This window comes from Artemia sp. Qi Xiang Cuo, chromosome 13 (assembly GCF_049724085.1).
Source record: "Artemia sp. Qi Xiang Cuo chromosome 13, ASM4972408v1, whole genome shotgun sequence".
NCBI lineage: Eukaryota > Metazoa > Arthropoda > Branchiopoda > Anostraca > Artemiidae > Artemia > Artemia sp. Qi Xiang Cuo.
In genome coordinates, this window is record NC_142806.1 from 18,857,737 (window position 1) to 18,874,419 (window position 16,683).

A 16,683-nucleotide genomic window follows, 5' to 3' on the forward strand; every position below is an offset into this window, starting at 1 on the left:
TTTTTGAAGTATTTATAACAACGTCTTCTATAAAACACTTATATACCCCCAGAACATAACTTGAAACCCTTGCCCTTAGGTTTGATGGGGAATGTCTTCCTCAAAAACATATTTTCTATCTGGAAATCCACTACGCTGAACAAAATGGCAGTCTCAAAATTTTGATTGGATGTGTTTGGGGGAATGATGGGCGTGGGGGGGGGGGGCTAGCTGCCCTCCAATTACTTTCGACTCTTAAAAAGGGTACTAGCCCTTTGAATTTCCAATCGATTGAGCCTGTTTTGAAGTTTCTACGACAACAACTTCTATACAAACCTTATATTCCCCCAGAGCATAACTTGAAACTCTTGTCCTGAGGGTTGTGGGGGAGTGTCCTCCTCAAAAATATATTTTCTATCTGGAAATCAACTACGCTGAACAAAATGAGTATCTCAAAATTTGTATTGGATGTGTTGGGGGGAATGATGGGCGTGGGGGGGGGGGGCTAGTTACCCTCCAATCACTTTCGACTATTGAAAAGGGTACTAGCTCTTTGAATTTCAAATCGAATGAGCCTGTTTTGAAGTTTCTACGACTACGCCTTCTATAAATACCTTTATGCCCCCAGGGCATAACTTAAAACCCTTGCCCTGAGGGTTGTGGGGGAATGTCCTCCTAAAAAATATATTTTCTATTTGGAAATCAACTACATTGAACAAAATGGTTATCTCAAAATTTTGATTGGATGTGTTTAGGGGAATGATGGGCGTGGGGGTGGGACTAGTTACCCTCCAATCACTTTCGACTATTAAAAAGGGCACTAGCCACACCCATTTCCAATCGAATGAGCCTTTTTCGAAGTTTCTACGACAACTCCTTCGATGCGAAGTGCCCGGGTGGAGAAAAACACGTTGTGCCCACATCGTTCTTTACTTAGGTAGCGCTCGCGCGCTGCCTATGATACATTTAAGCGGTCTCATATAAAAAATATTTCTAGCTTTACTATTGTCTATTATAGGGAGCATAAAAGTTTTCGTTTTTCATCGTACATGAGTCATTAGTTGATGTTGTACCATTGGTCCATGGCAGTGGGGTTCTATCCACGTCCTAGACTATACCTTAAGCGGGTTTCATAGCAAAACTATGGCTTGCAATAAAGTTTTCTCAAGTATAAATTATCAATAAAATTCTAGTTTCACTTTCCTGGAAAGCCGGGGGGCTGTCAATTTTGATGGTAGGATCTATTTAAATGCTGTTATTTTCAAATTCATGGATTCATCTGCTCTTTAGGTGATTAATATTTTAAGAGGCTTTCATAAAAATCATACTTCCAATAGATTGTGTTTTTCTTCTGTAAAAGGAGCACGTTATTTTCATACTAAATTTTCTCTTCTTTTTTTTTATAATTTCCCAATTCTCCCCTATCCATCAAAGAGGGCAAGGGGCAACGAAGGTACACCCGTTTAGAGGTTGGATATAACTACCCCATTCATGTTTGCATCCAAAGCTCCCAACCATCGAGCTGCCAATCTGCCAGCCCACGCTCCCAACCGTCGAGCTGTCATGCTTCCGGCTCAAGCTACCAGCTATTGAGCTGCCACGCTGTTGACTCAAGCTACAAGTCATTGAGCTACCACACAGGCGACTTAAGCCACCAACCATCAAACTGCAACCCAGCCGAATAAACCTCCCAGCCATCGAGCTGCCACACTGCCGGCCCAAGCTACCAGTCATCGAGCTGCAATGCTGTCTGCCCACGTTCCAAGCCATCGAGCTGCCATGGTGTCCGGTCAAATTGCCGCCGCGGCTGTACAAAGCCGCTACGTTTCTGAACATTATGCGCTAGCAGGAACATTCGGCACCCAAGTGCAGCCTGAATCTGAAGAGGTAAGCGTTTTTCAATCTAATTTTTACCTCTTAGAGATTCTTTTATCTACCAGGATCAGGTTATAGAAATATCTAAACAAAACTATTTTTCAACCTAATAAAAGGTAATTTTTGCTTGTCGAAGACATTAAAAAAGTTTTTTTTAGCTTTTCTCCAGAATATTAAAGTTTCCCCCACCTCTTGTTTTAAAAGACTGCCATTTCTTACTTATCAAAGAAACTGCTCTTTTCTAATCTTTAAGAGTCTACTTATTTACGCCCTACCCCCCCCCCTTCAATTATCGTCATTTTCACTCGTTTCTAATATTAAAGTGTCGACTTATTTACCCCCCCTCTCAATAGTTTAATACACTCAGAAATAAGTAAATAAGACTGTTTTTCAGGCTTTTCTAATATTTAAGTGTCTACATTTGCCTTTTCAGCTTATTTATGTCTCGTTAGTTTTAAAGACTCTAAATAAGGCTGTTTTTCAACTTTTTAGGGCTATTTTTTCACTCTTTTCTTATTACCTTGCATTCAATGCTTACTAAAGGGTTTCTATTCTTCTAAGTGTCCTCATTAGTTTTAAAGTACTCTATACAACGCAGTTTTTCAACTTTATAGGTAATTTTTTCACTTGTCAGAGGCATTAAAAAGGTTTTCCTAGCTTTTCGCTAAATATTAAAGATCCAACTAATATATCCCCCTTTTGTTTAGAAGACTCTACCCCTCAGAAATAACTAAAATAACGCTGTTTTATCATATTTTCACTCTAATAAAAAGCAAATTTTTAAGCTAAGAAGTGTTCACTCGCTAGATTTTGGGGAGGGCCATCTGTACCCCCTCTAAGGATCCCCCCCCTTTTAGCTCCATTTATACCTATTTTTTCTCTTTCAGAACGCTTTCGACCAATTAATGGATTTTATATTGAGTGAGCTCCTAGAAGCTACACCAGCTGAGGACAATGCAAAGACTATGAATATACATGATGCAAACCCCTCTTCGGTAATTTTTGCAAGACTGTTACCAAAAATTAGTAATTCAGGCATACCTTTCAATGCTTCATAATGCATACAAAAGGTACCCCATGGAAGGGGCATTACATTTATAGTAGCAGTGTGGGTATAGGGTGCCTTTACATTTCAATGAGCAATGGAGGGCCTAGAGTTCCAAGAGGGTTTTGTACTCATAATATAATAAGTCTTGGGGTTTTCAGGGTGCATGATAGTCATAATATAATGATATATTCCAATGAGTAGTATGGGTCTATGACTTTTATCACCGTTCTCTCTTTTCATAGGGCAATACATTCCAGTGAGGTAATATACTCTTATTACTCAACTAGGTTAAGAGAACATCATCTCAAGGGACCTACAACCTCTAAGAGGATATAGAATCACTTATAAACATGCAGAATGTCCTGGAATGTAGTGAACGCGATGGGGGTTTAAATGTGGGGACGAGTCCGGCTAGTGTGGCTCCCTTTTATTTAGATAGTTTAGTGCGAGATCTCAGCCTTGATATAGACTATGAATGGGTAGATCAAGCGCCAGTAAGCAACGTCGACACAGTGCCAGCCCCGGACAGTGTTTTAAGAGGGCAAAGTCGAGCTCGCTTGCCCCCAGTGTTGCCTCAGTTCTATTTATCAGATACTGTTTTGTGCAACATTCACGTCGGCTGTCCTCGAACAAACCCAGTATCTATAAAAAAAATTTGAATTTCGGTTCGAAAAGAAAAGATCCCACCTAGATAGACCACGAGGAATTCAATGGTGCAAACGGAATTATTCTCCGCTGATTAGTTCGTTGATAGTACCTAGTATCTACACAAGAGCTGACCATTACTTTCGTGTCATACCTAGCATGTACATACTGGAAATTGACGTTAACGCCAAAATGTAGTATCTGACAAATTACACTTTATCAGTTAAAGCAATCAGTGAGCAGCACCATACAATGAACATCATCACTTTATTTTTTAGATAAACACTGTAAAAATGCATATAGCAAAACGACGCTTTTGTGTTTTTTTCAGAACTTACTCAGATAAAGATATTAGGTTTTATCGGAGGACAGCCGACGTGTATAGAGCCGAAATTGGTGATCCATTCAATTCCCTTACAAGTGGTAGTGTTCACACGGATCCTATAGACACGACAAACTCCTACCTCAGCATGATTCGCGCACTTCTCCAAAATCATATACAGGAGGCGGCAGGACGGGACTCTTTAAAAGCAGCTCACGTTTAAAATTATTTTATTTTAATGCAAGTTTGGGTGTTTTGCATGACCATCATATATAAACAAGAATGCAGACGCTACATCCTGACTTGCATAATTTTGAGGGTGTGTATTCGGATTGGGTGGGTAAAATTTTTAATAGGATGGTGGAGTATAATGAGAATGGGAGTGGGGTATTGGTTTTACCTATTGAAAAATTAGAACTTAGCATCACTAAATTTAAAAAAGAATTTGTTTTAAGAGGTGGGAGTGGGAAACTTAACTTTATAAAACCTAATGGTAATTTAAAAGCTACTAAAGGTGTAAAACACAATCGTTTCGACACGGGCTTCGAGTTTCAGGTATTCCATCCTTGTGCCAGGACATAAACCTCTTTAAAAGGACGTTACTAGGACGGATTTGGACAATTGGGCAGTAAATGGTGGGGAGGAGGGATCTGAATTTCCAAAAGTAAATTTTGCTTTTTTAAAGAGACAATATCCAGTTCGGCTTAAGGAGATATAAATTTTTGAAAGGGCAAATGAACTTTTAAATGTTGGGGTTACAGTTTTACAGTTTGACGAAGAAAACGAAGATGTGGAACTAAGTGATAAAAAAGAGGTAATTTATTCCATAAGAGCACCGTCCATTGAGTCAGTGAAACACTGGTATGGCTTCTTTACGAGCCTGCCAAAGATCCTGAATCAATTGTACATTTCTTTCCTATTCCGTATATTAGCAGGGTTTTAATTGAGGGTAAAGTGGCGAAGGGTACCTGATGTTACTGCCCGATTTCTATCAGGGTTTCATACAGAGTTGAAATTAAATAATCATTTGAGACACTGCAAGCGTCATGGGTACCAGTCTGTGGAAATGGTTTCAGAGGACAATGCCACCTTGCGGTTCAAAGTTTTCAGAACACACTGTTGAAGAGCAACGACGTATCATTGGAGATTGAAGCTGCACTCACGGATGTGTCTGACCCGTCAAATTTGAATCATGTGAAAAAAGATGAAGCGATTGCGATCCCTTTGCGCACACCCGGAGAGATTCAAGCAATACCATGCAATTGGTAGATTTTGTTGAGACGTTGGGTGGAGAAGATTGTGTTGGCATAGCTATTGTTGCTCTTATAAAAACAGCAAATGAGGCAATTTCACGGCTGCGTTATACACATTATCCACTGAATGTATCACCAGAAGACGAGTCGGCTTTTAGAAATCTATACATTTGCTGGGTTTGCAAGAAAACAATTAATGAGGGGGATGCAAAAGCCTGGGACTATGGTCATTTATGGCAAAAAAGTTCTTCAAGGGGAAGTAACTTTCGGGGGGGTTGCGGATAAATCGTGTAATTTAAATGTTAGACAACAATACATTTTACCGGTTTACATACCCAAATCCAAATAAGATTGGAAATTCATATTACCAACGTTGGTACGATTGCAGAAAGGTGAAGTTGTAGATATAGCATGGTTTGATGTTTTTTTTCATATAATATCATACCGAAATCATCTGAAAAGCTGCTAGTCTTAGAATTTAAATGGCAAACAATTGATTATGATAAAGCGTACTTGAATAAAATACTTGTCCTTGATTCCTTTAGTTTTTTCCCCAAATCTGTAAGTCAGTTCATTCAAGTACAAAAAGTGACAGTTTTAAAAGTTTCTCCCTCCTTAAACATCACTTTCCAGATGAGGGATTGTATGATTTATTAACGTGTAAGGGTATATACCCAAACAAGTACTGCGGTTCCACCTCGAATTTAAGTGGGGAAAAATTGCAGCCCATCACAAAGTTTTATGATTCACTTAACGATCTTCAATGCACCACTGCTGATTATGAATTTGCCAAGAGGGTTTGGGCAAAGGGAGGGTGTAAAAATGGGAAGATTTTTGCAAAATATACATGGAATGTGATGTATTGACGTTGTTGAATTTTGTCTGTACAAAAACGGACAAAATTCATGAAGAATTTGGGTTGGATTTGGGTTGTTATTTTTCCACTCCTCGTCTGGTGATGGATTTAATTTTAAAAATCAGTGAAGCAGAAATAGGTCTGATCGCCGACGTGGATCAGCACCTATTTCTAGATAGATTCATGCGGGGAGGGTATGTTTTCTGTGGGGATCGTATCCTTGAAACCGACATGACTGGACAACGCACTGGTGAAAAATCAGACGCCGTTTTCTTGGATATTAAATCCCTTTATCCGTCGGCAATGTCTCACTTAAATTTGCCGTGTGGGAATTACCAATGGCTTGAAAATCATTCTGCTCCAGATTTCCACAACATCCCCATTATTCAGGAGAATGGACCAAAGGGATGGTTTTTCAAAATTGACGGTGAAATACCTCTGGAACTTCATTACTCGGCAAAAGACTTTGTTTTCCCCTGCATCAATAGACCAGTGCCTAGGGACTCCTTGAGTCCCTACAATTTATCATTAGTAAAGAAAAAAGGTATGCATTGGACACCTTAAAAAAAGCGTATTTCCGACCTGGAGCCGAAATGGAATATTGTTGTACACCAGGTTCTTTTGCAGTGGATGCTTTCTAACGAAATTCAATGTCACAAGGATTCATAGAGCCCTCCAATTTGATCAAAAGCCTTATATAAAGACGTTTGTTGACATTTTTGTCAATAAACGCTCTCAAGCAAAACAAAGTGTAAGCAAAAACAATGGGTATGGTGTGTGAGAGTGTGCGTAACAGAAATCGTTGTCACGTTGTGACCAACTCAAAAGAATGTGCCCGAATCATTGCGGATTCAAACTTCACATCATTCACAATCACAGACGCGAATATCGTCCTATTAAATAAAAAGAAACGTACTATTAAATAAAACATTGACGCTGGCAGTGCCATTTTAGAAATTTCAAAGAAAATCATGTTGGGGTTTTATTACAATGTGTGTAAGTGCCAATGAACGGGGATGGACCAAGTTCAGGTGTATTATGGAGACACCAATTTACTCCTGTTGAAAGTTAAAACAGATAATCTGTTACATGATTTGGAAAATGGAAAGTACATTAGCTTTCGGATGGATTATACAAACTGGGATGAGTCCCTCTATCCGGAGCTGGTGAAATGCCAGGCCTCAGATCAATTGCTTAAATTAAAATCAGAGACGGGAAGCGGTTTGGTATCGCATGGTGTATTTCCCAGTCTGAAGGTATACTGTGTGGAAACTGGTAATGAGACTACCAAAGCAGTCTTTAAAGGGGTGCCATCATACTATGTAAAGGAAAATTTCCACATGAGTGTTTATAGGAACTGTATAGAACATAATTTAGTTGCAAGAGCGAGTTTCATGGCCATTCGCCCTTTAAATATAAAAACTATACAGTTAGTGTCGAGAAAAATGCCATGTCTACCATATCGGACAAAGTCTATGTACTCGAGGGTGGTGTAGAAGTACAACCACATGGCCCCTACCTTACTTCAGATCGAGTTGAATGTGTAAATTATAGAAAGCAACTCGGTCTGGAGAAAGCTCTATAGTTGTGGGAGAGGGAGGGGGCCATCTCTTGTGGAGAGGAGGGCCATTTTTTCCGTCACCAGCTCAGCAATGCCTTTTTTTCCTAGTCATTTTTCCCAGTATTTTTATATTTATTTGCAATTTTTTTTTCGTTGGGCAAAGCGGTAATTTTCAAGCATTATTAAATGTTTATTTGTATTCCTCCGTGACAATCAACAGGTGCCGGCCCAGCCGCCCGCGTTTGGTTGTCACCAAAGGGTGTCAGCCACAGTGGGGGCCTTCCGGTCACTGGCCGCCATGGTCGTGATAAAGTGTTAATTTAAATGATTATTGTAAACATATATCTTATGTTGTTGTATATATATGTGAATTAAAGAAACCATGAATATTCTATGTCCTTTAACTATTTATTCAAAAAATTGTGGTTATGTTAAGTTAGTTACATTTTAACATTGCAGGAGTATGTATAAATTTAAAACACCCTTCAGAACATTTCTTTGTGGACCGTCCATGTCCCGCAAAACAACATTTTCAATAAAAATTATTCAAAATCGTGATAAAATGTTTTTAAAGAATCCGAAAAATATCTATTATTGCTATATTATAGCAAGAATCATATGATAAAATAAAAAAGATTAATCCAAGCGTAAAATTCATGCAAGGACTTGACGTGTTTACTTGTATTGCGCCAAACTCGTTGTTGATTATTGACGATTTAGCTGAATCTATTGAATAATGGTCAGAGAAAATATTACAATTATTCACGGTTCGGTCCCATGCGCCAAACTCGTGGTTGGTTATTGACGATTTAGCTGAATATATTGAATAATGTTCAGAGGAAATGTTACAATTATTGACGGTTCGGTCCCATCGCGAAATAAATTCTGTAACTATTGAGATCTATAATCTTTATCATCAGAGTAAATGTATGAGAACTCTTGATTGGAATTGTACCTACTGTATCATCTATAGAGTTGTGCGCGATTCAAATTCTCGTACTAAACAAACAAATCTACCCTGGCAAACCCAAATTTTTACTTTCCGCATGTATTCAAGCAACTAATAAACCTTATGTTTACATATTATTAGACCTGAATCAAAACACAGCCGAAGAGTTGCGCGTAGTCACCGATACTTTCGATAATGAAATTATTGTATATCTACCCGTAAATAGTATAAAAGGTCATTAGCCGCTACTAAGACATTGAATAAGCTTCATGAATACCGGCATTTGTTTTCTGTACTAGCCAATTCAAAACCGCGGCTTACAAAAGCAATACTCAAGCATGGTGTTGACAAGGAATTTATTAATCTCTTGTTCGAACTTTGTTTAAATTTAACGGAGGTACTGTTCAACTTTTAGATAATGTTAAGCATTAGACAAAACAACATCGGTATCTTGTAAGTGCTCTAGCTTGCAAAAAGAAAGCAGATTGTAAAAGAAAACGTCTTGTTCAAGCGGGTGGTTTTTTCTTTTCATTGTTACTACCGATAATCTACGGACTTGTAAAGACTATTCTCTAAAATGGCTAACCCTATAAATTGACACCATTTAAACTTGCACTTGCTCTTTCAGCCAAAGAGCACTTCGAAGATAAATTTGTTAACAATGAAAGAATTGCCGATGATAAAAAATTTATTTTGCTTCAAAATGCCCTTCTTCGTGTCAACAAATATAAACCTTATCGTGAAAAACAGCTCAAAGTCAATGTCATTGGCCAATTTTCTGAAAATGGTGAAAGATTTGAGACTTTAAAAACACTGAAAAAAAGCAGACTTATTAATAAGTGTTGTAGACTTGTTGCCTCAATCCTATCGTGAACGGGGTAAAAGACTCTTGACGTATCTCGCTGAAAATGAAAAAATTGATGAGAAAAAGAATGAAGTTATAATCCAGGACAAGCCCTACAATTTAATTGATTTGTTATTGGATCCGATTGCCAATCGTAAAAGAGTCGAATCATTTATATAATTTGTTAAATATATAATTTATATAATTAGTTAAAGTCAACAAATTTTCCTAAAAGTCTTATTAGCAATAAGCAAATTCTAAAGAAATTAAAAGAATATAGTCCATCAACTACATCAAAGGTAGAAGATGGTGATTTTAAATCTTTCTAGGAAAGCACACCTACTGGTAATTTGACACTGGTAGGTAGACAAAAGCGGAGAAGTACTGATTCACTTGGTAGAGTGCAAACGGGAAGCGGACGATTACGTTAAAATAGATCAAGTTTTGAAGGGTGTTTTTGAAAATATTGGAGAACCCGGAAGTTTAAGTTCTCCCAGTAGACTTTTTAAGGTTGCTAGAGTTAAAAAAAAGTTAGCAAAGGAGTATTTACAAAAGGAATCCAGTTATACTCTTCATCGAAATCATAGGACAATTGGTCATGACATTCTTGTCAAATTTTTCCGATCCTCTTTATGACGATTAGCATAAAACGAGTAATTTTTGGACAAAAATCTACCCTGCCACTAAATTTAAGGGAAGGTATGAAGCTCCTCTTGTAGATTGTATTCTTAAAAATGCATATGATATCCTAAGAAAGGATAGTTCATATGAGATTAAAGTAAGACCCCATGATTGGCCAATCGTTAATGATCAATATGTAATTGTAAATATGAATTCATTTGAATACCCTTTTGCCGCATTATCGCATAAGAAGTTTAGGACTATGAACGAGTTATGTCGTGCTATCAAAAAAAAAAATTATATCGTAAAAATGGCACCTTTCAATTCAATTCTTCAAAGGAAGAGGGTAAAATCTACATTAGTACGCCCATTAGAAATGAAAAGGTTATTCTCAATGATAATCTAAGAGAAGTGCTTGGTTTTAAACATAATGTAATCCACGGTAAAAGTGCAGGAAGTGCTAGTGGCATGAATCGTGTCATATTCGCAGAGTATCCAAGCGCCTTCCCCTCGGACAGTTGTATATTTCATTACGCTTTCTTTGTCGAGAGATCAAGAGTTGGTAATACCAATGTCCCCCTACTACGGGTTCTTGAACAAAAAAATCTAATGACCACATTCACCACTACAACATAAAGCACTTTCAATACATTCCAGTCAAAACTTCGTATTTGAAGCTCAGACTGTTAAAATTAAGAAGCAAACTGGGTGACCTTCTAGCAATAACAAGAGATTTGGCCGTAGTTACATGTCATTTTAAACCCATTCAGTGAAATGGGCTAATAGAACTCAGTTTGTATGTCCTGATGTTGATTGCTACATCGCTACTCTTGGACCACGACAGTTGGGACTTGTTATTGACTATTATAGGGGTTGTTCGTCAATGTCCGGGTACGGTCACGGCAGTTGATTTGCTGAGCTTTTTTGCTCTGCACTACCCTTGGCTAGAACATATATTGCACCGGTTGCAGCGGATTTTGCGTCCTCGACATTACACGACTGGGGCTCAAGGGAGGATATTCAAGAAAATCTTTCACAAAATCTCAGGTCTAGTGCGCAATCTCTTGGAGAGCAATTGAAAAAACGCGGAAAAGGTTTAAAAAGGAGGAGAAAGACTTCATCTCTCATCAGTCTATAGTCAGCACGGATGCGTAGAACACCAAAGAAAATAAAAAGATCGAAAAAGGATATCTTTTCCTAGAAAAATGGCAAATCTACCACACAAAGAATCTCATCCTTCAGTCAACTCATCTCTAAATCTTTTCAACGCAAAAAATTTAGATGTCAGAGTAAAACACGAATACTATGAACAATTTAATCCGCAACAACTGCTCACTGAATATGTCCCTTTTCAAATTTATTCCAATTAAGAATTCTTTATCGATTTGAATTCAACATTTATATATATAAATGTCATTGTTAAAAAATCAAACAATGAAAAACCAGATGCGGCCAAGGGATTATCGTACAAAAATTGTGTACTACACAATTTATTTCGGCAAATAAGTGTCTACATAAATGGAACATTGGTGAGCACAAGCAATAATATTTCAAATTATTCAAGTTATATACAATCATGTTGATGACTCCATTGTCTTATAAGCAGTTGAGGGGTATGACTATTTGATATGAATATAAAACAAATACTGATACTACCAATATTCTTAGAGAGGCAAAAACTAAAGATTTGCATTTAGTTAGGAAACTAAACCATGATATATTTAATATACCTCAATGGTTGCCTCCTAATGTAAAGATTGATTTAAAACTAAAAACTCACATCGTCCAATTATATTATGCGAAAAGTACTGGATGCTGCACCCGATGTAAAAGTCTCTCTCACGTGGGCAGTACTTCATGTACGAAAACAACAAGTTATAATTTCTGCAGCTTTAGCAATTAAAAAATTTAGAGCTTCTGGAAATTATATTAAATTGCTTGTGCCTCTTGCAATCACGAATCAACGCCATATTGCTACAGGTAAACGTACCTATACCGATTCGTCATTTATCAAAGGCAAAATTCCTTCAAAATTAGCATTTGCTTTTGTAAAAAGTGCTAGCGCTGTTGGATCATGGACAGATTCCCGGCATAAATTTTAACTTTTTGGACTTTTATCGCTTGTATGTGAAGAAAATGGAATCCCGCTCTACGATCTATCTTTTGATAAATCCTACAGGACCCTCTATGAGTTAACAATGCAGTCACTACATCGAGATTCTCAAGTGAAGACATGTTTTCGAGAATGCATGGTATCGTTGGATTGGATTTTTCGATTATTCAGGATATGAGTATTGTCCGAAAGGGTAATATACGGTTAGAGTGCACCTTTGCCAAACCAATGGAGGAAAGTATTGCATTAATCTCGCTAAATGAATTTGAAATCTATTCGGAAATTACCCCTGACGGTAGTGTTTTATTAGACTTGGCCCCATGAACACGAATTAAATACTCAGTGATTTCAGTATGGACCCCTGCATGATGAAATATAAACCCTGTTGCATACCTTTAGATTTCCTGGAGCATAATCAACATGTTAACAATACCCTTAATAATTCTTAATAGTAGTCCATCCAGTGTAAAGAAGAGGCATTGGTTATGCGTCTTTCAAACAAGAAGCAATATAGAATTTTTGACCCGCTTGGCCTACCGTATACATTGTACACACCTCATATTAAAAAAAAATTTGAACACAGCGGAAAATCTATTATGCAAAATCGGAAGTGGGTACAAAATCTATCAACGAAAAGCTGTGTTTTTCATGCCCTGTTATATTTTATTTTTCAAAGTCGTGGACATACTTGCATGGAATTCCTCAAGATTTATGATGACAATCCTCAATTGAATAACTTTCCTATTGAAAATACTCTTGTCTACCTCTATGACACAAATTTCGGTGCCTTAAAAGTGAAATGCTTTAAAAAAGTATGTAACTTTGTTTATTAATAAAATTTATATATATACAAAACTCCGTGTCAGTTAGATTTCTTCTTCTACGTATAGATAATCATCAGAAACGAAAATTGGTAGCAGCTCGTCAGGGTTCGACTTGTATTTATCTTGACGTGCAAAGTCAGGGTCACATTTTCAACGATATAGGGTAACTTTATTTTTATTAAATATCTTTGTAAAGTCAATAATACTACTCTCATTCATATTATAAAATTCACGTGTTTCAATTTGCTTATTTGAAGCAATGCCACATACAAAATTCTCATATGAAGAATCACTTTCTGTAACAGCCAAATAAAAGTCTTTAGGATTATAATCAAAGTATCCACTTCCTTCACAGCGATGTCGTAAGAACAAGACTCTTTTATTATTCCAGCAATTGAAGTGTAGACCAGGTCCTTCTTCCCAAAACAGTTTATAGCCACGACGATATCAGTCTCTTAAAAATAAACTGAACTCACACTTAGGGTTTTTCGCAATCATACTAGGGTAAGTATTTTCCCAGTGATCGCGTTTATCATTGTGACAATTGGAGCATAAGAATCCTCTGTTATGAGAGTCACAAATCCCTTCAATACAGGAGTTAAAGTTTTTAATTTGTACTGCATATCCTCTATACAATTTGCATAGATTGCATAATTTTCACTTTTCATTATGTTCATAGGCAAAAGCACAATTCTCACAGGATGACCAGCTTCCCAAAGTATACAAGCATAATGGGCATGTGTAAAATATTTTTCGATGTTGACTATTCCACTTTCAAAAAGAAACTGACTCTCAAGCAACAACAAAATGCCTCCTAGGAGCGTCACAAAATGGCCGTCTAAGTAATAGTTAATAGCAAAACCACAATATCATTTTGTTTTGTCTCAATTAGTATATCTATAAACTGAGTAAGAGCTTGGGGACCACGACGACAAAGTTTCATACAAGAGTTCAAAGCTGGGGAGTCAGTTCCAATTATATCGTTAGGCATTCCTCGAGGAGCTTTCTTTGAAGAGATAATTCCAGAAAGTGATCATTTAAAACTAACCATTGTTCCAACTCTACAGGATTACGTAAGATTTTCTGTTTCTCAAATCTATCCCTTCTAACACTCTCACTAGCAAATACAGACTAGCCGTTTTCTATAAATTGTTCTCTGCAATATATATTTGCCAGCGCATTTAATCCATCTTGTAGTCTCTGTATTATGCAGTATATTGTACTTAGCCGCAAAGCACAATTGTTCTTCCAACTTGAATTTCCTTAATGTTATAACAAGACCGGCATACATGTTGTCCCATTCTAGAGTTAGTTGGGAACCCCTTGTAATTTTCACCGCCACCTTAGGTGCTCTAGGTCCCGTTTCATCAACAATTTCAATATTCAATAATGTACAAGCATCCATTTTGATGTTGACTGTCCTACTTTCAGAAAGAAACTGACTTTCGATCAATAAAAATGGCATCTACCACCTGGGAACACGTCTAGACAGGATTTGCCTAGAAACAAGACGGGAAATTTGCCGGCTAGAACCAGGTGTGAGGGACTCCATTTAGAATTCCCCATTATTAAAAAACACATTCCTGCTAATTGAAACATCGGAGAATCTTGCCTGGGCATACTAAATCCTGTTTGGACATGGCCAATCTTACCTGGACATGCAAAATCTTGCCTGGGTGGGAATCTCACCAGCTAGAAACACGTGCGAGGGGGCTCCCCATAGTGTTCCGTATTATACCGGCCACACTCCAGGTAGTTGAAAGATCTTTGAACTCCTGCCAAGGATCGGAATCATGCCACGGGGATTTGCATAGAAACAGGGAAGCATCGACGTCAGAGGGCATGCGCTTGAATCCTATGGGAAAAGGGATGGCATGCACTTGAAATCTTATGGAAAAAAGGGAGGGTATGCACTTGAATGTATTATGGCCCCACTACTCCCTTAAATGTGGAGGTGGCTACTACTCCCTCGTTTTAATCGCATTTTTTTATATTCAAATGTGACATTCGTAAAACAATGCTTTGATAATGATCCTTGAAAACTAAAGACCATTTCAAGTATTAATTAGGAGGGGGAAAAGGTCTAAAATATTAAAAAATGAACATGAATGTTTGCATTTTCACGATTTTCAAAGTGAGTTCTTCGAAAAAGAGTGTTTTATAGGGATGTTCTCCGTGGACGTCAGCAGGGAGACCAGGGAGCAATACCCTCAGGAAACAAGAAGACATTGAGCAATGTATACAAACAGAAAATATGAAGTATTACAGTTTAAATCTTGGTAAAAATAAAGTTCCTAGCTGCTTCTTACCCCACTGAGAAATTTTCTAATGATACATATGATGCCTCCCTCCAACCTTTCTACCTTTTGTGCTAGTAAGCATGTGCAGTGGTACCCTTATTATACCCGTAATTAAAAAAAAAATATACCAAAAAATCAATGCGATTGGAGGATAATTCCCCCCTCAAACACCCCTGTATTTATCTGAAGGCTGGCGGAGAGTTTGGGCGTAGTTTAGGCATAAAAACTCGCTTTTTCATGCTTCGTGCAAACTCCCGCCATATACACAAAGATTGACTTGCCTTCCTCTGTAATCGCTAATATGCAATTAAGGAGCGACATGGCTCAATGTTAACCAAAACTCTAAAATATAGAGTTTTTTTTTACCAATAGATACATAAAATTGTTGGATTTTTATACGGCTTTGAAATGTACAAGATTCATCAATTTAGTGTTAGCCATCAAAGGTTATGAGCCTGACAAAGTTTGCCTAATCTTCAAAAAAGAAGAGAAGCACCCCCCAAAGGCAAAGAATCTTAATGAAAAACACTTTATCAGATTCAGCATATCAGAGAGCCCTACTGTAGAGGTTACAAGCTCCTATCTGCAAAAATATGGAATTTCGTTTTTTTGCCAGGAGAAAGATCATGGATGCGTGTCTATTTGTTTTTTGTATTTGTTTGTTTGCTTTTTTATCTCAGGGGGATCTTATATAACCAATGGTCCTAGAACATTAGGAGATGGTTCTTTCGAGCGGAAATTAAAACTTATAATCCCTTTTTAAGTGACCAAAAAGGTTGAAGGGCAACTGGCCCTCCTACCACACCCCTGTTTCTCCAAATCGTCAAAACAAAAACTTGAGATAGCCATTATGCTCAGCATAGATGAAAGGTCCAAAATTTATGTACTTGTAGATGACCTGACTCCCCCCCCTTCAGCGCCTCTAGGCATAGGTCATTATGTTACATTATTTGACCAATGTTTGCGTGTAGCATTTGTTATTGGTAAGCATACAGACATTTTTCGGGGGAGGGAGGGGTTGTGCTTGTCATGTGTTTCCATGGGGAGAATTCTTCAAGAGGGAGGAAAATTCCCTTGGGTAAACTTTCCAGGGGAAATATTCATTTACTGGGGGGGATATGACAGAATTCCAATACAAATTCTTTTTATTTGTCTTTCTTTCTTTTTTCCAACTCATTTTGCATGTAAAGATGTTCCGAGGGCATTGTCCGGGGCCTATTTTCTAAGGGTTTGGATTTCCGGGGAAATATTTCCACGGATGAGGGCATTTCCGGAATGATCGGAAAAATGATTAGAAATTAAAGTACTTTTCAAATGGAAGTATGGTCCGAAAAACTTTTCAGGCTGAATCGTCTGTAAAACATTTTAGGGGGAGGGGAATGTATTTTCAGTTGGGAGGAACTTTCCACGGAGGAGTTTACAGTGAGGGGAGGGAACTTTTCATTGAGGGTTAGCCAGATTTACTGGCGTTGTTTAAAACAATCAGAAATTAA

The 16,683-nt window shown here is 37.6% G+C and overlaps 2 protein-coding genes across 2 annotated transcripts in view; one reads left to right on the forward strand and one right to left on the reverse strand.

The window, feature by feature from the left end:
• The window catches only part of LOC148945037 (tachykinin-like peptides receptor 99D), a 509,170-nt gene that overhangs the window by 375,365 nt on the left and 117,122 nt on the right, over nucleotides 1-16,683 (reverse strand). The gene's annotated exons all lie outside the window — the stretch shown is intronic.
• On the forward strand, nucleotides 1,677-2,912 carry LOC148945039 (uncharacterized). The gene is made up of 2 exons (XM_089099427.1): nucleotides 1,677-1,866; nucleotides 2,742-2,912. The coding sequence occupies exons 1-2, from the start codon at nucleotides 1,723-1,725 to the stop codon at nucleotides 2,910-2,912; spliced, it is 315 nt and encodes a 104-aa protein (XP_088955553.1). The 5' UTR covers nucleotides 1,677-1,722.